Here is a 21,362-nt window from a genome sequence, read left to right as displayed (position 1 = left end):
CTCGCGTTCACCTCGTGGACACGCGTATCCGGATCCCAGGAGCTGGTTCCTGAGACACACGCGCGAAACCAGGCCTGTAGCCGGAAGTCGGGGGGCGGGGACTAGACCCTCGCGTCACTTCCTGGAGCGCGGAGGGTCGAGTCCCTGGGCGTGGCGGCGACAGAGTTTGGCGGGCGCGAGCGAGCTGAGGTAGGAATTCGCCCCGCCTGTGGTCTGTCACTTCCCAGAGGGATTGCTTCTCTTTCTCTTCTGTTCCCGGTGTCTGTGAGGCGCGAGGAGCATCCTGGCGACATCTCTTTCTCACTCTTCCACCGAAGAAATAGAGCGCCCGGAGGCGGGAGATGAGGCCTGTCCGCCCACCCGGTGGGGCCACCTGCAGTCAGTGGCCCCCCCCCCCGACTTTAAGCTGGCGGCGTGGGGCGTGGGGAGCGCGGGGAGTGCGGCCTCATCACCCACCTGCCGGGTGACCTTGGGCAAGCCTAGCCACAGTCCCCGCCATGGCCAGGGTGGCGGGCCCCTCCCCGCTGACTGGTGAAGATTCCGTGGCCTCGTGCGCGGGAAACACCAGGCACGTCGTTAAACGGTGTGGACCCCGATTGGTGAGCCAGAGTCAGTCTCCTGAGCTTCGGGGCTCACAGAGGGGGGGAGCTAAGAGCATGTACACGTAAAGGTGCAGGCTGGAGAACGGGAGGAAGCCTCCCTTCCTCCCCATGGCCCCAGAGGTGACCACTGTTACCTGTTTCTCCTGGAACCTTCCAGGGATGTTCTAGGCATGTTTAGGAAATACTTACACTTTTTTCTCTTTAGCGATGGCTGGGTTTCAGTTTTCTTTTTTAAACACAAGTAGTAGCTGGTACGCGCATTGTTCTGTACGTTGCCGTTTCCTCTTAATATATGTTGGAGGTTGTCAAAGTCAGTACCTAAGGCTGTGCCTCTTTTTTAACAGCCGTATGGCCTTTCACCATGTAGATAAACAAGAGGTAATTTAGGAGCTTTTTGATGGATATTCAGGATGGTTCTTTTTTGCAATTAGCTACAGAAGATTTTGAGAGATCAAAGAATGGGAGTAGGATGCTTTCTGTGTCAGTTGCTTACAAAGAAATGCTCCTTCCATATTGCCAAAGCTGGAGGAAGGGGTGTTTTGCTGCTGATCTCTAATACTGGCTTTGTCTTTTTTTTTTTAAATTTTAATTGGGGTATAGCTGATTACCAGTGTTATGTCTGGCTTTGTCTTTTTATTTTAATTAATTAATTAATTAATTTTTGGCTGTGTTGTGTCTTCCTCGCAGTGCGCGGGCTTCTTATTGTGGTGGCTTCTCTTGTTGCAGAGCACGGGCTCTAGGCGCATGGGCTCAGTAGCTGTGGCCCACAGGCTTCGTTGCTCTGCAGCATGTGGGATCTTCCCGGACCAGGGCTTGAACCCACGTCCCCTGCATTGGCAGGTGGATTCTTAACCACTGTGCCACCTGGGAAGTCCTGTCTGGCTTTGTCTTTAACCAGAAACTTGTAGGAGAAGTGTTCTAAACCTTTGACATCTACTCTCACTTGTCTGTTTTAGAATCTAGTATAAGATGGAATTTGTTTTAGCATGGTATTATGAATTGTCATGTTAGGCTTCATGTATCTGTGTTTCCTAGTATTCTGAAGAGAGCATCGGGGCTGTCACATGTTGTGTCACCTGAATTCAAGTTTGAGAACTAGACTTTCGGGCCAGGGGAACAGCATGAATTCAGGTGAAAGAGGATGGTGGTGTTTGGAAGTAGTAAGTGGCTGGAGTAGGGATGGCAGAGGGGAGAAATGGGAGATGAGGCTAGAGTGGGGAGGTTAAGGAATTTATTATCAAGCTGAAGGTTTATATTTTGGAGAAATCATACAGATACAAGGTTTTTGAACTGGTATTAGGGAAGAAGAGGAGGTGATGAATTATGCTTTAGGAAAGCTAATATTGCTGTGGTATTGTAGTGGTTAAAAAAAAATGTCATATGCCCACAAATTCTTTGAAACTTAAGTGATGGAGTTTCGTTCCCCTCCCCTTGAGTATGGGCTGGACTGAGTAGACTTGCTTCTAGCACATAGAATAGAGCAGAAGTGATGGGATGTCACTTTGGAGATTAGATTATAAAAAGACTATAGTTTCGACCTTAAGTGTTCTTTTCCCCTCCATCTTTCCCCCCACCTTTCCCTCCGTCTTTCCTTTGTTTAAAATTACTTTCTCTGGATGAAGCCAGCTACCAAGTCCTGAGACTACTCAGGCAACCTGCCAGCAAGTGAGCTTGGAAGTGGATCCTCCTCCAATCGATCCTGCGAAGTTTTTTTTTTTTTTAATTTTTAATTTTATTTATTTATTTTTGGCTGCGCTGCGTTTTCATTGCTGCATGCGGGCTCTCTCTAGTTGCGGCGAGCAGGGGCTACTCTTCATTGCAGTGCGTGGGCTTCTCATTGCGGTGGCTTCTCTTGTTGCAGAGCATGGGCTCTAGGCACACGGGCTTCAGTAGTTGTGGTTTGCAGGCTCTAGAGCGCAGGCTCAGTAGTTATGGTGCACGGGCTTAGTTGCTCTGCGGCATGTGGGATCTTCCCAGACCAGAGCTCGAACCCGTGTCCCCTGCATTGGCAGGCGAATTCTTAACCACTGCGCCACCAGGGAAGCCGATCCTGCAGAGTTTTGAGAGATCCTGAGCCAGAACCGTCTAAGCTATGCTGCTTCCAGATTCCTGACCCACACACATAAACTATGAGATAATAAATGTTTGTTATTTTAAGCCACTAAATTTGGGCTTGGTAATTTGTTATCCAAAAATAGATAACTAGTGGAAATGTGTAGCCCTCCCATTTTCAGACCCATCAGCTGTGTTGATGTAAAAGTCCTGTTAGGACCTCACACCCAAAACAAGTTCCACCATGAACTCATTATCTTCCTCTCAAACCTGCTCTTCGTATGTTTTCTGTCTCAGTTCATGGCACCACAAACTCACTGCCTAGTTGCCCAAGCCAGAATATGGGAATCCTCCTTAATTCTTTTATCCTCATCCTCCATATATGGTCAATAACAAAGTCTTGTTGTTTATTTTTTCTAAATATTTCTTGCATTCATCCAATCCTTTTTATCCCTTCCAGCTTGTGATGCAAACTGTCATTACTTTTTTTCCTAGACTACTGTACCAGCCTCCTAAGTTGTCCTCCTACCTCCAGTTTTGCATATTATAGTCCATTCTTTGCCCTTCGGTGGGAGTGATCTTTGTAAAGGGCAGATGTGGTCATATCAAGCCTGATCATGCTTAACCAACTTCCTTGCAGTATCATTGTCATTAGGATGAAATACAGATTCCTTAATTTGCCTTCTACATAGCCGAGTATGCATTTGTTTTCTGGTGTCCCATCTGGTTTAGAATTTGTCCTGGAAAAAAGTGTCCCAGTTTGAAAAATAAATTATATGGTCACCCTCAACATATTAGGCACTCTTCATCTGCTCCCTCCCTTATTACCTCCCTGACTTCATACCCTGCCTCTCACCCCTTCAGTCTTTAGATCCTGGTTTCAACTCTGCAGTTCCCACTTGTCTTCATACCTTCTAACATGCTGTACCTTCTTCCTGGAGCACTACCACCTGCAAAGTCGTCCTACCATAATTGGCTGTCCCCTGCTTGAGGATAAGCTCTGAGAGGGCAGGGGAGAGCCAATTAATGGTAGGAAAACTATAAATGATATCTTCACCATTGTATCCTTAGCACCTAGCCCATATATGACATAATGAATATTCACTTGAATGAGTAATGCATTGTAATGGCCTGAGACAGGGCTTAGGTTGACAAGAATAGGAAACTATTGTGGTTTTCTAGGTATTGATCTAATAGCGTGATAGCAGTGAGGACAAAGTATAAGACTTGAACAAAAATTGGATAAACAAGAAGGGAAATTCAGATTATTCCCAAATTCTGAATAACTGGGCAAATTGGTGGTTTTGTTAATAGAACTTGGGAAGGCAGGAGGAGCAGTAGATTTGGAAAGAAAAATATGATATTCTTTTTCAATATTGAGTTTGAAGTTCCAGGGGTACATCTATGTGGATCTGGAACGTGGAGGAGAAGGTTCCTGAACTTAAATAGGAAATATGAAAGTCATGGAAATGATGGTTAAAACTGTGGAGAGACTTCCCTGGCGGTCCAGTGGTTAAGACTCCACGCTTCCACTGCAGGGGGCACTGGTTCGATTTCTGGTCAAGGAACTAAGATCCCGCATGCCATGTGGTGCAGCAGAAAAAACCCCAACAACTGTGGAAATAGATGAGACTGCAAAGAGAAGAAGCATAGAGTCAGAATAGGGCTATGGAGAAACCCTCAGTAGGGGACAGGAGGAAAAAGAGCCTGTAAAAGAGAACTAGTTGATGTAAAAGAGGGTGCTTAGGAATGGAGAAGTGAGGGTGCGTTAATACCGTCAAATACTGAAGAACTTCTAAAAGGCCAGTTTGTTGGGCAGTTAGGTCATGGTGACCTTACAGAAAGCAATTTCAGTAAAGGATTATGAGGAATGTGAGTGAGAGAGGAAAACTGGAACATTGGTATATTTTAAACTTTTACCATTAAGGCAAATGAAGTAAGTGAAAATATTTTTGTGTCCCAGGGAATTCTTTATATTGACAATTCTATTTACTATCCACGATAATGTATATAATAGCACTTGCCCATCTCTCTATATGGCATTTTTATTTATTTATTTATTTATAAAAATTTATTTATTTATTTATGGCTGCGTTGGGTCTTCGTTGCTGCGCGCAGGCTTTCTCTACTTGCGGCGACCGGGGGCTACTCTTCGTTGCAGTGCGCGGGCTTCTCATTGCGGTGGCTTCTCTTGTTGTGGGGCACGGGCTCTAGACATGCGAGCGTCAGTAGTTGTGGCACGTGGGCTCAGTAGTTGTGGTTCGTGGGCTCTAGAGCACAGGCTCAGTAGTTGTGGCACACGAGCTTAGTTGCTCCGCGCCATGTGGGATCTTCCCGGACCAGGGCTCGAACCCGTGTCCCCTGCATTGGCAGGAGGATTCTTAACCACTGCACCACCAGGGAAGTCCCTATATGGCATTTATTGAGTTGTTAGCATTTTTTTTTTTTTTTTTTGCGATACGCGGGCCTCTCACTGTTGTGGCCTCTCCCGTTGCGGAGCACAGGCTCCGGACGCACAGGCTCAGCGGCCATGGCTCAGGGGCCCAGCCGCTCCGAGGCATGTGGGATCTTCCCCGACCGGGGCACGAACCTGCGTCCCCTGCATCGGCAGGCAGACTCTCAACCACTGCGCCACCAGGGAAGCCCAGCATTTTTGATTTCTCCAAAGTCTGAACGTCTGTGGCCTTATCCTATTCACTTTCAATCCATAGGGCCCAACTCATGTGTAGGTGCTTACCACCAGTGAGCTTACAACTTAACAGGGCAAAATAAGGCATACGAAGCAGGAAGTGATAAATGCTGTAAGTGGTATAAGATGCCACATGAACTCAGATTACTTAAAAACTGAAAGAATAGCAGTAGTAAGAAGAGTTCTTAAAATTAGTGTTTCACCCTGCTTTGATAATAACTGTTGCTTAGTTTGTTTTCTCTATGTACTAGATTGAATCTTTGAGGACCAGAACTAGAGTTTAGTTATTTTGGTACACACAGGGTATGCCTGGCCTGAGGTGAGCAGACACTGGGTCTGTGAATCCCTTTCTGCTGCCTTAAGGCTTTACTCTTAATTTTCCTCTTCCTGTTCCGTTTTCTTCATTCTTCCCTTCTCCAGTAGCTGTCTTTGTTTCATGTGTGTTATTAAGAGGTAGTGTCATGCTACTTCTCCTTTTCTCCCCCTACTTTTTTTTTGTCGTTTTGTAGTCAAGTGGTTTCCCCTGACTCCTTGGTTTCAATCACACTATTCCTATTCCCTTTAAAGTCACCAGTGACCTTTTAAGTCAAATAATTTTTAAAAAATCCTTGTTCTTCTTGACCTGTTGTATTTGAAACCATTCTAATGTACACTGAAATTTCTCAAGGAATTTTATCCCTTCCTAAATATCCGTGCCTGCTATTTATTAAGACCTGAGTCAGCCATTAGTGAGCACTAGTTTTAAATCTGAAATGTACTCCATTTTTTCTGTGTAAGTATAGTTGCCGTAATATGTTATTTAACTTTGGGATTTATGCTGGAAAATATTTTACTCCACCAGTTCGTCTTTTATTATTTATTTATTTATTTTTGGCCACACCATACGGCATTCGGGATCTTATTTCTCCCACTAGGGATTGAACCCATGCCCTCTGCAGTGGACGCGTGGATTCTTAACCACTGGACCACCAGGGAAATCCCCCAAATGGTCCTTTAAAACATGCTAATCTGAAAAACTAATCCATATTATTTTATTAAATTTCACTCAATAGCCTGAGGGTAGATATTTCATTAATAAATTAAATAACTTAAAATTTTCTTAAACTGCTGTCAGTTCTACCTTTTCTTTTTAAAGCTTTTCAAACTCAAGATACTGCTGAGCACACACAAGATTAATACTATGTAAACTCTATCCAGACTCCACATTAAATTACATTATTTATGCCTGTCTATCCTTTACCCACTAAAAATAATGAATTTTTAAAAGAATTAAATATGGTAATTGCCAGCCAAAATGAACATAGTATTGTACTTGTAAAGGAATACTATAGGTAGTCCTAATAATGGAGATTGAGTTAAAGGAAAACTAAATGTAATAAGTATCCTGAACCATGTATGTGAATTGCTTTTTAAAAATTAATACATACATTAACATCTGGGAAGAAATGAAAGTAATTAGCATGTACATTTCTAATGGAACAATTACTAAGTTTTGTGGTATGATTTCTTTTTATAGTAAACATACATTAAGGAAGAGACATTCAATATTTTGAGTACCCAGGTCTCACTGAATACTATTAAGTTGTTTCTCTGAAGGTACTGAAAGAGGTTTCTCTTTAAACTTCTTGAAATTTTTTTTTAGTAGTTGCAAAATCTGCCTGCTTAACAAAATGGCATTAACTGTATGCAAAGTAGTATATAATCTTATAAAGGGTTGAATAAATCATAATGCAACTACCTGCAAAGAATGTATGAAGATGTTGCTAGATGGTAAACAAAGTTTAAGAAACAGCAAACTTAATAATGGAGCTCAAATTCCAGTTATTTGAAAATAAATATTTGCTAGAATCAACTAGTAAATCTAAACAACCCTGCAAAATTAGAATAATTACAAATGACAGAACAACAACAAACAAGCCATATAATTATCCATGTCTGGGTTATCTAAAAGCAATTTAAAAAATCTTAGTGTCCTCAAGATACTCATCCTGGTATTGAAGTCTACTAGGAGATATTAACCTAGATGTAGTAGAATTAAGAGGTGAAACAGTATTGCTCAAATACAGAATGTGACATTTTAAGGAAGGTATAGGAAGAGCATGGTCTCTTTGGTCAGAAAGATCTGAGTCTGAATCCCACCTCAGCGATATACTAGTTATTTAGCTTTGGACAAGTTAGCTAATCTCCCAAGCCTCAGTTTCTGTATCTGTAAAATGAAGCTAGTTCTCCATTGGAATTGTAAGAGATTAAATGAGATAACATATATATCTACATAGTACCTGGTACATACATAATAGCACAGGGCGCTTTGCTGAAAATAGTCATTAAATGGATTGGAAAGTGAAATGTGCATCTTAGGGCCTGAAAGAGGGGAGGCCTGTACCTAAACCCAAGCAGGGAAGAAGAGGCTGGTAAGTCAAGAAATTTTTATTAGATTCTGATTAAAAAAAAAAAAAATGGGGAGGGCCCTAGGGAAGGAGAAGCAAGAGAACACTGAGATCACCAGAAAGGAGAGAAGAAAATGAAAAGGTTTTCAGTAGAGAAACTTTATCAACCTATTTGCTGTTCCTCTTTAGCTCTCTTCTTGTACCTATATAGCTGTGTGGGTACCTTGAGCACCTCTTGTTGCTCAGTCTCATGATGTACACCAACCCTTCCTTGTACACCATTTAGGTAGACAACTTTTTAATCCAGTCAGTCTCAATTTAGAGGAATTATATTCCTTGAGAAATGTTATTAAGGCTATTTAAAAAAAAAAAAAATCTTATTTATCTGGCTGTGCCGGGTCTTAGTTGTGAGATGCGGGATCTTTAGTTGTGGCATGTGGTATCTAGTTCCCTGACCAGGTATTGACCCGGGCCCACTGCATTAGGAGCATGGAGTCTTAGCCACTGGATGACTGGGAAGTCCCATTAAGGCTATTTTAAAAAGTGACCTCTAGACTTTAAAAAGAAAAAGCGTTTTCAGTACCACTGATCATCTTTTATCTTTGAAGATAAGCAACTGACAACTTCTTGGAGGACTGTGTTCTTTTAACCATAGCAGTATATAACTGGTGAATGTTACTGACAGTTCAAAGTGCATCTTTACTCAAATTAGGAAGGTTTTCAATAGCCACTGAAAGTATTATGCTAGGACATCAATAAGGGATCAATAAACGAACTTCTAAAAGTTATTCATACATGTAATTTAATAAAATAAATCTACCGAAAAAGAAAACAAGGACTTAGCCCTGAGGTTTAAAAGAGTTAATCAGTAGAGGTACAGGTCAGGTGAATTTGCCTCTAGCAACATGAAAATGTGATAGGGACAATCGAGTTTTATAATTGACAGGGCACATCAAAGGGAACAGAGTGAAGCAAGCACTCAAGACTGATAGGGAGATCAGAAGGGAGCTCACGTTTTTTCACCTTTGGGGAGGCTAAATAGTCTGGTTTCTGTTTGGTAACAGCTTTACAAAAGCAGATAAAGGGAGAAGAGGTAACGCTTTTCTCTCTGGTTTATTTACTCATTTGCATTTCTAATGATAAATTCAAACGAGGCTGTTTGTATTTGCAACCAACAGGAGAAAAAATCCTAATTGGAAAACAAAATTAAAATTGTCAAGGACGGACAAAAATTTATGGGATATTCATCAAATAAAATTTATTACCCAGCAAATATAAAGAGAATAAACTACTGGTAAGACATGTGGGTTAATCTCTAAAACATGCTTTAAAAAAAGCAATTGGGTGCATAATATTCCATTTATGTGGAGTTCAAAAATGGGCAAAACTGGGACTTCCCAGTGGTCCAGTGGTTAAAACTCTGCTCTTCCACTGCAGGGGGTGCTGGTTCCATCCCTGGTCCGGGAACTAAGATCCCACATGCCACAAGGTGAGGCCAAAAAAAAAAAAACAGGCAAAACTAATCTCTGGCAGAACCGTGATTGCCTTGGCAGGAGGAAGGGATGGATTGGAAACAGGCAGAAAGAAACTTTCTGTAGTGATGAAAATGTTCTGTATGTTGATGGGGGTGTTTACATAATTGTATACACTTGACAGACTCGTAAACTTGAGATATGTGCATTTCACTGTATGCAAGTTTTATCTTAATAAAAAAACGCTCTTTGTGTACACCTTCTGTTTGCTGGACCTTCTTTACAAATAGTAATTACTCCTACAAACCTAATCCTATCAATGCTTTCTTACCCTAAAACTTAGTGTATTTGCCAGGGAAATAGCAAAGATGGTGGAGATTGCTTTTGTTCTAAGTAACTTGTGTAGTTTGTAAGCAAACACAAAGTCCTTTAGGAGGATTGTACTACTCAATTCAGAGGGGTGAAATCTCAACCTAAATATAATCACAAATAAGGGTGCAAAGCAAGTTCAGTATGTTTTCTTCCATTATGCCCTCTAGCTAATCTGTTTTGCCAGTAGACATATTATCAGTAGCCTCACTCTTCTCTAAACTCAAAGAATACAACTTATTTCATTGTAATTTAGCCATCATTTATTCTAGACTGGGAGATACAGTTCTTCACTACAAAGCTACAACATCCAAGGTACTGATGCTATTTTTCTGCTTTAAGATGCACTGATAGAGAGAACTTGTGTATCTGAAACTGGTTCTACAGGCCATGAAGTGTAAAATCTTGTACACACTGCAGTACCGTGCCTATGTGTGGTCTGATGCCCAAACACGACATTGAGGACTGTAGAGAAAACAGGTTCACTCAGAGTATGATACAATACAGGTGATAAAAACAGACAAATCGTTCAAAAGGGAAGATGACGATTTTTATTGTTATTACAAAAGCAAATTTTTTTAACTTCAGTCATTTGAATAATTGCAAGAGCAGACTAAGGGCTTAATCCTCACACAGGCACCAAGTCAGGCACAGTAGGTAGCTACAAATCATAAGAAAAAGGTTTCTTTACCTTGGATTCCTGTAATTCCTACCTACAGCACTCTGCCATGCTTTGGAATTAGTTAAAAACCCAGCAAACCTAATCAGTTCCCTTTAATTCTGCTTTTTAAAAAATGAGAGCTAGGTGTTAACCTGCTGTCTAGTGAAAACTAGTCACTAAATCCTGGCCTGAGAGAGAGCCACATTTGTTTTAGAGCAAAGAGAAGAAACTAGTTAACTAAGAGGTGTGTCCATTTCTGAGAGAGCCACGTGAGTCCTTAAGATATAGACCTTCTGGACATAGACCTCAGTTTCACCTAATGCATGTGGATGGTCACCTGAGGAATGCAGGAGCTCCAGCTCCAGCACAGACACTCTTCCCGGGGAAGCAGGAAAGGAGGTAGCAGGGACTTGGGCTGACATCTGAAGCACTAAGGTAATATGCCTGGCAGAGGGTAACCTCAGGAAGCACAAAATGTAATTCTGCCTTTGCTGTCCACAAACCTAGGTTTAAAGGGCACAGTGGCATGTGTGGCAAGGCAGAAAAGACAATTACCATTCTGAGAATTGATGAAGAAATCCTGCCTAATTTTCTGCCTAATCAGACATGGTGCCTATCTGCTTCTCCCTTATTTTGGAGAACACTCCTAACACTCCCACACCTCCAGGCCCTTAAAACATTTCTTAGTAAACAACTCAGCTAGCACATTACTGTTTCAAGGAAGCATAGGATTAGAGGTATGTGAAAAGTGTATTTACTGAAGGGAAGACTCAGTATGTTCTAGCATATTGAAAATTAAGAATATCCTAGAGCCAAAACCATCACAAGTTGAACCAAATTTATCCTACCTGAAATTTGGCAGTAAACTGGTTCAAATGGAATCCACTGAACTACAGGAAAATAACACTTCCTATTCCATTTACTATGAAATCTAATATAACCAACTGACTGCTAAAGTTAAACCTACTAAGTTTTTGAACTCAAAGTTGTGCATGTGTAATTACATTTATATAACAAGTTGCTGCCATGGCAAGATTTCTAGAGAAAGAAACAAGATCATAAATGTATTAGATGGCATCTGCTATAATCACTGAAAAATTAGCTGGAGGAAATATAAGCCATATTATTTGGAGACAGAAAATCGTCCCCTAAATTCTGTTGATTGCTATCTACCTTACGTGTATGTCTGTGAGAGGATTAATGGCACAGTTTATTCTGATAGGCCAACGCTGAAAATTTAGTCATCCTACAGTCAGAGCTATAGTGCTGTTACCAGAATTTTCACAAAGGGTTTTTAAAAGCTGAAAGTTGCGTGATGTTAAGAGCTGTCCCTCGACTACCTTAAATTCCTACTCAAAGCAGTGAAGCTGTCATCCACGAAGCAGCGGTCCATGAGGAAGTCCATGCCAATGAGGAAAGGTGCTAGAGTGCTGTCATGTGGAACAGCCATCAAAGACCACGGAGTAATTACAGTCACAACTAGTGTTTTCTGAAGATTGCCAGGGAGTTTAGTTGCTTTTTTTCAAAAATTCATCATGGAAGCAGTTTTCAACCATAAGTTCACCTTTTTCTTGGGTTGCAAAACTGCAGCTGGTTGAAAGTATGACCCAGAATATCTGCAGTGCTTCAGCTGAGAATGCCTGTAACTGTTCAGCTGCATCACGTTCAAAGTCCATCCCATATTGTAAAAGCAGTTCTTGTAGTTTATGTAACTAGCAGACAAGTATGAATTACCTCTTGTTACAGTGAACAACCTGTATCCTTTTATAATTTACAAAGTTTTTACATTCAGTTACCACATATTTTAATTCAAAACAAATATACATGGGCTTACTTACTCAAGAACACTTTACTATTTGTCACTTAGTTTCATGGCATTATATACTCAGTCCATCTCTTTTGGTTTGATTTTACATAATTTTCATTGGATAAGTTGTTTGCAGATTAAAAACAAGAAGCAAATGCTGTATTTCCCCTTCTCCCACAGTAAGAAATAGGATTTAAGATGGCCATTAGTTTGATGTTTATTTCAATATCTTTCTTAAATTCATTAATTTAAAAAACTATAATTAAATAATATATCATGAAAGCTGTATAAAGAACATTAATGCAAAGAAAATTGTGATTCTAACATAATCTATGCTAAAGAGGAAAAAAATGTTTAGGTCTGTAGTATCCTAAGTCTGCAGCCAATTACCCTATTTTTGCCTTGTCAACAATGTAAAACACGTTTGTACTTACAGAAGACAAAATGACAGCATAGGAATCTGTATTGCTTTTTAAAGGTCCAACATCTCCACACACTGCCAGTTCACTTCAGACATTATATTTGCCCATCCAAGTAACCAGGCAGTGTAATGAGTTTAAAATGCATCAAAAGTTTAAGTGAGCATTCTTCCCAAAGAACTTAGAAGCCCACAAAAATGTATGGTGTTGGTTAAATTAACAATGAAGTTTCTTCTAAATAATCTTATTTGCATAAATGTACAAGAATCCATTGAAATTTTTATTTCATAATTATCCTTTTTTTTTTTTTTTAGAGGTAGGCCCTTCACAGTTGATATCTATGTCATTTTACTTGAGTCTTGGCAACATGCACATAATATCCTAAAAGTGTAAATGTTTTAATAGCAAACATAACTGGTTTTTTAAAAATGTGTTCAATTTAAAAATGGAAATCTATCTCTGGGATTAATTTCAATGACTCTTGAGCTTTTAAAGATTCATTAAAATCCAAGCAATTGCTAGTATTTTGTTCTTAATAACTTGGAAGTAGAAAAAGAGTTACTATGCACTGATTAAAGCTCCCACATATCCCAGAAAAATAAAAGCCCAGAGATTTGCAGAATAATAAATTTTATTTAAATTTCATGCAGTTTTAATAGCCATGAGTATAGTTATAGGAAGCTGGAGGACAGTAACTATGCTCTGTCCATAAGATGTGGCCTCATTCATGAAATGAATGGGAATTTTACAGTTAAGAAAACAGGATTAGATTAATTTTTATGTTTTGTGACTGGAAATACAGTCTGACTAGGCTTTTCTTTTCTGAGGCAGATGATTACATGGAAGGGACATGTCATTAAATACACAATTACAAAGTATCTTATTTAGAGATAAACCAATCTAAAAGAGGCCAAGTCTTTGATAAAGGGGGCATCCAATAAACCCAGAAAGTGTCCCCTCCATTTCCCATTTATTCTCATTAAAAAATTTCAAAGTTGTGACACAGTTATAACAGAAAGTCAGCCTTTGATCTAAAATCCACAATGCTGCACTGCGGTTCATCCAAATCATAATTTAGCAAATTTCAAGAAAACAGTCAATCTCGAAAAATTGAGAAAAACTTAACACTGTGCTTGATTCTATCTATCACTGTTAACTTTAGTCTGTGCAGATTCTGATGGTTCTAAAAATATGTTCATTTAGTTGCTGGATGAGATTTAGCTTTAATCAGCAAGGATCATCCAGCCTTTAAAATTACTAATACAAACAATAAACTGAGTAATTTGTAGAACTGGCACTTGCAGTTGATACAGTTTTCACATTAGATGCATGCAGATCTTATAAATACTAAAGGAGGCATTTCTGCCACGTCTCAACATGCTGTCTTTATTGTAAATTCCATTAATTTAACAAGTTAATGGAATTTTTTGTAGGGGTACAATTTTATTATGCTTTATACTTATAAAAACTACAGTATGCTGTTCTTGTATTTTAAAACCACTTACTGTGTTTAAGAAATCATGTTAAAATATAAATTGGCAGAAACTGGTAGACCTAATAAAGCAGTGTCACAGTTGCATAAAGATATTGTATGTATGCATTAACCATCAAAAGAATGGGGTCAAACTAATTCTTTCTTTTAATACAAACTTGAACATTGTTTGTAAATGCCTCATTTAAAGTAGTGGATAAGGAAAGTTTAGAAAAGTCCAAGTAATAAAATGTACTCAATTACTTGGTAAAGTTAAAAAGCTAATGCAACAATGTTACATCCAGATAAAAAACATTATTCAAAAGCAATTCAAATACCGAAAAGGGTTTCAAATTGAATATTTTATTAACATGGTAGTTGTCTTTGTAACATGTGCACACACACTCGCACACTCAGAATGATCTGCCTGGGGGAAAAAAAGACTAAGTATGCCTAAGGGAAATGAAAAATTAAAAAATTCCTGGGAGGTTTTCATTATTGTAGGCAATTATGTCCACATCACTTACAAAGCTATTGCCAAATCTGTCCAAGGAAGCAGAGTTTGAGAGGGGAAGAAAAAAATCTTGGGAAAAATTCAACAGTGGCATAGCAGAGCTCTCAATATGAGAAAGCTGACATAATGTGGACTTTTGCTGTGAATTTTTGTCTTTGCAAAACATGGGGAGAGGTTTGTCAATGGGCAGAAAATAAGAGTAGGCGATGTGAAGTAGGCTTTTGCAGTCAGTTTTCCTCACAGTATTGTGCAGGGTCATCAAGAAAATGCTTAGTCTTTCTCTGGAACCAGTTTCAGAACTTTTCCAATTGCAATGGTCTTACCTAGAAATGAAATTTTTAAAAAACCTTTTCAGTAGTTAACAGCAAGACTATGTAAGATATTAAAATTTATTATTTTAAATCATATTTTAAATCATTATTTTACAATGTAAATTACTAATTAACTGGCTTTACCATCAAAGACATGATTTCTGATTAATGGAGGGGAACCGAAGATACGATTTTCTTTCAGAAATCTATGCTTGGAGAAGTAAAATGTGGATATCCGTACAATGGAATACTATTTGGCAATAAAAAGGAATGAATTACATACAGTACAAGCCACAACATGACTGAACCTCAAAAACATGCGGAGTAAAATAAACTAGACACTAAAGGCCACAAACTATATGATTCTATTTTATATGTCGTGTCCAAAAAAAGGCAGAGAGAAAAAGTAGATTTATGGTTGCCTAAGGCTAGGGGTGGGAATAGGTGGTGACTTTGTAAACAGGTATTAGGGTTCCTTTTTAGATGTTCTAGATGTTATAAAATTAGGATGTGGGGATGACTGTACAACTCTGTAAACATATAATTCACTGAACTGTATACTTAAAACAGGTCAATTTCATGGTATGTACATTATCTCATTAAAAGCTGTTAAACAGGGCTCTCAGTCCTATTATAAGAGATACAAAACCCGTGCAGATCTTGTGAAAAACCTAAAAGCCATCTACTCTTCAGAAAGAAAAAAAATTCTGGGGTTAAAAATTCTTGCTTCATTAATTTCTTCTGCCTGATTTTATTAGGTAACTAAAATTCTCATTTTGTTATATTAATGGGACAAACCCAGTAACCAGTTTCACCAAGAAGAGTTTTAAGATAATGACTTCAAATGGATACCACCTTTATACAGATTTCTCCAAAATAAGGCTCAGGGACCATATTCATCATATTCCCAGTGCTTGGCATGGGCTCCTGCCATGCAGTATATATACAGTAAAGTTTTTGCTGAATGAAACTGGAACTAATATGTGAACTGACTGTTCTATATTTCAAGTGAACCATGAAGTTTTATGTAAAGTTTTCCATAGTCTTAAAAGTTATCTAAGTTAATATAATAATCTATAGAGAAATATCATTTTGTTTCCATGATACCAAAGTTTCATGGCTGTGAGATAAGAAAATTACAGCTGTTCCAATCCACTCAGGTAGGCAGAAATGGACACACACACAAAAGAACATGAATATTAAACTTCTGAAATATTAGGTCTTAAGACTATCAATCTATGTACCCCTTTTATCTCCGCCCATTTCAATGTGGTTAATGTTTATCATATTTGATTTTAAAATGATTTCTTCTGAGCATAAAAAAAGATGTCTACCTCAGAGGCTTGGTTAGCAAAAATTTGCTCTACAGGATAGAGTCCTTCAAGATGAGTTTTTTTTTTGTTTGTTTGTTTTTTGCGGTACGCGGGCCCCTCAGTGTTGTGGCCTCTCCTGTTGTGGAGCACAGGCTCTGGACGCGTAGGCTCAGCGGCTGTGGCTCACGGGCCCAGCCACTCCGTGGCATGTGGGATCTTCCTGGACCGGGGCATGAACCTGCATCTCCTGCATCGGCAGGCGGACTCTCAACTACTGCGCCACCAGGGAAGCCCCAAGATGAGTTTTAATCACACATATTACAGAGGATTTCATCATAGAAATGTCTTATTTAGTAATAAATAAAATGACTCTCAAAACCCACTGCTTGCAAAATATTAAAATTAAGATTATTCATCTAGAGCATCACTACTAAGATGTGTTGTCAAGTCTGTCTGCTGTTCAACTCATAAAACATTTATTATATGAATATATTATAAAACAAGTATCCAAGTTTCCTATGAACTTGCAATGTGCGCTGCACTCAGATGAAGATTACCAAAGCTAAGCATCTTAGATATAACACTAGACATCAATTTAAAGGCTTACCCTCATCTCTTAAAGTAAAACGACCCATCTGAGGGAAGTCTTTAAAGGTCTCAAGGCAGATGGTTCCTGCTGTTCTCAAGCGGGCAATGCATACTTGATCTTGTTTCACAAAACGGGGTCGAGTCTTACTTTTTTCTCCTGATTTTTTGTCTACCAAGCAGATTAAGGCCTATCCAAGAAAAAAGGATGAGATTGGAATAATGTCAAATAAAAGAATCTTTAAACTAATACTAGAAGTGCAAATAAGAATACATCACTGTTGCTGATCAAAAATTATCAAGATGAAATGGTCTTAAAATAAAAACCTCAATTATCTTAAAACTCACTGTTATTTCGACTTCTTCAATACAGGTATGGATATGCAGCACTGCATTATAACCTGGGCAGATGATGGATTTGTGCTCTATAATCACTATCTGTCAAACAAAAAAATTCACATCTTTATCCCTAGGTAAAAAATAAATTGAATGTGTAACTCACAATCTCAATAGGGCACCAACTTATTTTTGTGTTAGATCAGGTTGCCTTACCTCCAAGCATGAACTTTGATATCCTTACCTCACTGATCTTCTTGGCAACAAACTTTAAAGACACAGGCAGACTTTCTTCTCTGGGAAGGCTTTCCTCTATACTCCCCACCAAGGAATTAATCTTTGCTGCTCACATGCTAGGTTTTTTCCTCCTAGATGTGAACTTATAGTTTTATCCATTTCCCAGTATCCAAGGTCCAAAGTTAACAACCTTGTATCTGACATCAAAATCTAACTTGATTAGTCATCGTATCTTAGAACTCAAAAATTCTGCGAGCTGTACCAATCACTTACTCTTTCATTGTCCTGGGGAGGTCAGGTTGCTAATAACATGGAGAAATTATGTGTGTTTTTCTGTCTGGAAAGTTATTTGCTCTGAATGAACAGACAAACCATGACTTCCACGGCAACTACACTCTACTTAAAGTGAAAAACACTTTGAGAAAAATGTAAGTATCAATATATATTATCAACAGGAAGTAAAAAGGGAACTTACAAAGAATACTACCTACCCAGTACTTGTACCATCTTAAAGACTTTATGTGTATGAGATATACATCACAGTTGTGATCTCTATATATGGTTTATTCTATTTTAGTTCCCCTTCTGCACACAATGGCATGTCACCAATAATCAGGACAAAGGAGATTTAAATTCTAGTTTCATTTAGACAGTGAACATTATCATAATAATTACAATAACTGGTTTACCTGGGCATCAAATGTGCGGCCAGAATGACAAAGATTATTAGGATCACAAAGTATGAACCCTGGAAGAATCTCCTCCTCTTCAATTCCTTTCAGTCTGATTTTGAGGTTTTCACCTGGGGCTACAGAATCAGTTTCTACATCATCAGAAAGGATTCCAAGAACTTCCACGTTGTGCTTAAAAAGAAACCAAGATTGGAGATTTTTTGACACATTCACTGCATTATAGAACGGAAAATTATCTGTTTGCTGAAGACTTGCAAGTCACATTTTTCTGTGGTTGCTGATTAGCCAAAATAATTCTTTGAGTGTGAAACTTTTTAACATTTGTATGACACGAATTTAATGAAAAAAATCATATCCTAGAAGTACAAACTGCCAATTAGAAGATTTATCTGTCACATCCTAATAATTTCCAAATAGAACAAGTATAAAGTAACATTTGTCTTTTTTTACTTTTTCAAAATTACAACATTAAATCTAAAATTTGATTTTAATTTTATGGATGTAATTTTTATTATTATTATTGTTAAATTCCAGGAGTTAAAAGACATAGCTTCCATTACCTATTAATCCCCCAAACATCCAAAGAATGTACTTCTCTAAGGTTATTTGAACAGCTAAGCTTTAAAGCACATTGACTGTTTAATAGGTAGTTTCCTTTTGGGGTGATGAAAATGTTCTGGAACTAGACAGTGGTGATGGCTGCACAATACTGTGAATGTACCTAAATGTCATTAAATGGTAAAACTTATATGTCTTTTACCACAATAATTTTTTTTTAAAGAGCATATAGATGGGGAAAAAAATGTTAAAAGCAATACTAGTATTCCCTCATTTTATTCCACTTCTGCCCTTAGAGGTAATTCATATTTTTAAAACACATGGCAGAAAACAAACAAAATAAAGTCTTCCTGACAAAAATGAACTTTCTCATGATGGTGGACATACAGTAGAGAATCCAGAATCATTACAGTCCATACCAGAATTCTACAAACTGTCACTTGCTAAACTCTAGTAGTTTCCCCGTACACACACATACACAAATAATGGCTTTCTTTCCCAAAAGGCAGCTTATACCTTACTGATACCTGTCTGTTGAAATTCATTCCAAGAACTGGTTATATAGCCATATTTGCTAGTAAATTCTTTACAGTAATGGGATAAAGGGGTAGAAACTAGCAGTTCCACCATACACAACTGAACAAGTATTGTTTAACACTTTTTGCCCAAATAATCCAGCATAATTAATTCCTCTCTCCAAATAAGGACTTTTATATCTAAACAAAATAGAGCAAGTCTGATCTCTAATCCATACTTATGAAAAATTAAGATTAAGACCAACAAATTCTTAGTTTATGAAAGGTATTAAGGATTTTACCTACTCTAAGTACCTCACATAAGTGGGGTCATACATGATTTATCTTTTTGTGTCTGGCATATTTCACTTAGTATAATGCCCTCCAGGTTCATCCATGTTGTAGCCTATGTTAGAATTTCCTTCCTTTTTAAGCTGAGGTAATATTCTGTTGTACGTATACGCCACATTTTGTTTGCTTATTCATCCATCAATGGACACTACAGGTTGCTTCCACGTTTTGGCTATTATGAATAATGCTGCTATGAACATCAGTTCTTTTTATATTTAGTTTTGGCTGCGTTGGATCTTTGTTGCTGTGCGCTGGCTTTCTCTAGTTGCGGCGAGTTGGGGCTACTCTTCATTGCAGTGCGCGAGCTTCTTGTTGCGGTGGCTTCTCTTGTTGTGGAACATGGGCTCTAGGTGCACAGGCTCTAGAGCGCAGGCTCGGTAGTTGTGGTGCACGGACTTAGCTGCTCCGCAGCATGTGGGATTTTCCTGGACCAGGGCTTGAACCCGTGGTCCCCTGCATTGGCAGGCGGATTATTAACCACTGCACCACCAGGGAGGTCCCTGAACATCATTTATTCAAGGTCTGCTTTCAGTTCTTTAGGGTATATACCCAGATGTGGAACTGCTGGATCATGATTATTCTATTTTTAATTTTTTTGAAGAAATGCCATTATGTTTTCCACAGCAGCTGCACAATTTTACATTCCTGCCAACAGTGCACAAACGTTCCATTTTCTCCACATCCTCACCGGCATTTGGGTTTCATTTGGGTTTTTGATAGTAGCCATCCAGATGGGTGTGAGGTCTCACTGTGACTTTGATTTGCATTTTCCTAATGATTAGTGACGTTAAGCATCTTTTCATGTGTTTTTTGGCCACTGTACATCTTCTTTGTAGAAATGTCTGTCTAAGTTCTTCACTCATTTTTTAGTCAGCTTGTTTTCTTTTTTTGCAGTATGCGGGCCTCTCACTGTTGTGGCCTCTCCCTTTGCGGAGCACAGGCTCCGGGCGCGCAGGCCCAGCAGCCATGGCTCACGGGCCTAGCCGCTCCAACTGCATGTGGGATCTTTCTGGACCGGGGCACGAACCCGTGTCCCGTGCATCGGCAGGCGGACTCTCAACCACTGCGCCACCAGGGAAGCCCAGCTTATTTTCTTTTTGTTGTTGAGTTGTAGGAGTTCTTGATATATTATGGATAGTAACCCCATATCAGATTTATGATATTCAATTTTTTACCCACATTCTGTAGGGTGCCTACCTATTAATTTTTAAATGTAAAATAGCCTGGCATCTACATCTTTTAAAACATTTCATTCTATTCCACTGAGACTCAGGGGACTAGTGAACTCAGTGAACTGAGTTTTTAAGGCTTGATTAACAACTGTAAGATATGCTACACTGACCTGCTTAGTCATTAGTATAAAGTGACAGCTTCTACAAGAACTAGTATATTAAGGCCCTTTACCTTTAGCTATAGCCCAGCTCTAGGTTCACTTGCCCATAGTAAGTACTTTTCTTTTCTTTCTATTGTGATAAAATACTCATAAAATTTACCTTTTTAAACCATTTTACATTGTACAATTCAGTGGCATCTACATTCACAATGGTGTACAACCATCACCAGTATCTGGCTCCAAAACACCTTCATCACCCCAAAAGAAAACTCTATACGCATTAAGCAATCACTCCCCATTCTTCTTCCCCAAGCCCCTTGCTTCCATCTCCACAAGCAAACTCAACTTCTTTGACTGCTGAACAGACAAAATAGAGCAAGGATTCAAACTGACCATTATTTCCATTCATTTATCATTGACCTTCAAGTTGCAGAGATAATTACCTTAGAAAAAAGATTCTATGATAGGATACTCTGATCTCCAAGGCATCAAGAAACCCCAAAGTAGGGCTTCCCTGGTGGCGCAGTGGTTATGAGTCCACCTGCCGATGCGGGGGACACGGGTTCGTGCCCTGGTCTGGGAAGATCTCCACATGCCACAGAGCGGCTGGGCCCGTGAGCCATGGCCGCTGAGCCTGTGCGTCCGGAGCCTGTGCTCCGCAACGGGAGAGGCCACAGCAGTGAGGCCC

The 21,362-nt window shown here is 39.1% G+C and overlaps 1 protein-coding gene across 4 annotated transcripts in view; it reads right to left on the bottom strand.

Annotated features, from left to right (window-relative positions):
* Positions 1–13,823: 13,823 nt before the first annotated feature.
* GSPT1 (G1 to S phase transition 1) overlaps positions 13,824–21,362 on the bottom strand; it is a 34,670-nt gene continuing 27,131 nt past the window's right edge. Inside the window, exons 12-15 of one of the 4 annotated variants that reach the window (XM_007462818.1) lie at positions 17,915–18,088; positions 17,001–17,090; positions 16,675–16,843; positions 13,824–14,766 (exon numbers count right to left, since the gene is read on the bottom strand). In XM_007462818.1, the coding sequence (XP_007462880.1) occupies positions 14,714–14,766; positions 16,675–16,843; positions 17,001–17,090; positions 17,915–18,088 (486 nt within the window). In that variant the 3' untranslated portion in view covers positions 13,824–14,713. The remainder of the gene's footprint in view (positions 14,767–16,674; positions 16,844–17,000; positions 17,091–17,914; positions 18,089–21,362) is intronic. The other 3 variants (XM_007462817.1, XM_007462819.1, XM_007462820.1) reach the window with 3 other exon arrangements.

The sequence above is a fragment of the Lipotes vexillifer genome, unplaced genomic scaffold (genome assembly GCF_000442215.2).
Source record: "Lipotes vexillifer unplaced genomic scaffold, Lipotes_vexillifer_v1.1 scaffold306, whole genome shotgun sequence".
Lineage (NCBI taxonomy): Eukaryota > Metazoa > Chordata > Mammalia > Artiodactyla > Lipotidae > Lipotes > Lipotes vexillifer.
The sequence above is the reverse complement of the archived record's forward strand: the minus strand, read 5'-3'. Positions and strand labels throughout refer to the sequence as shown.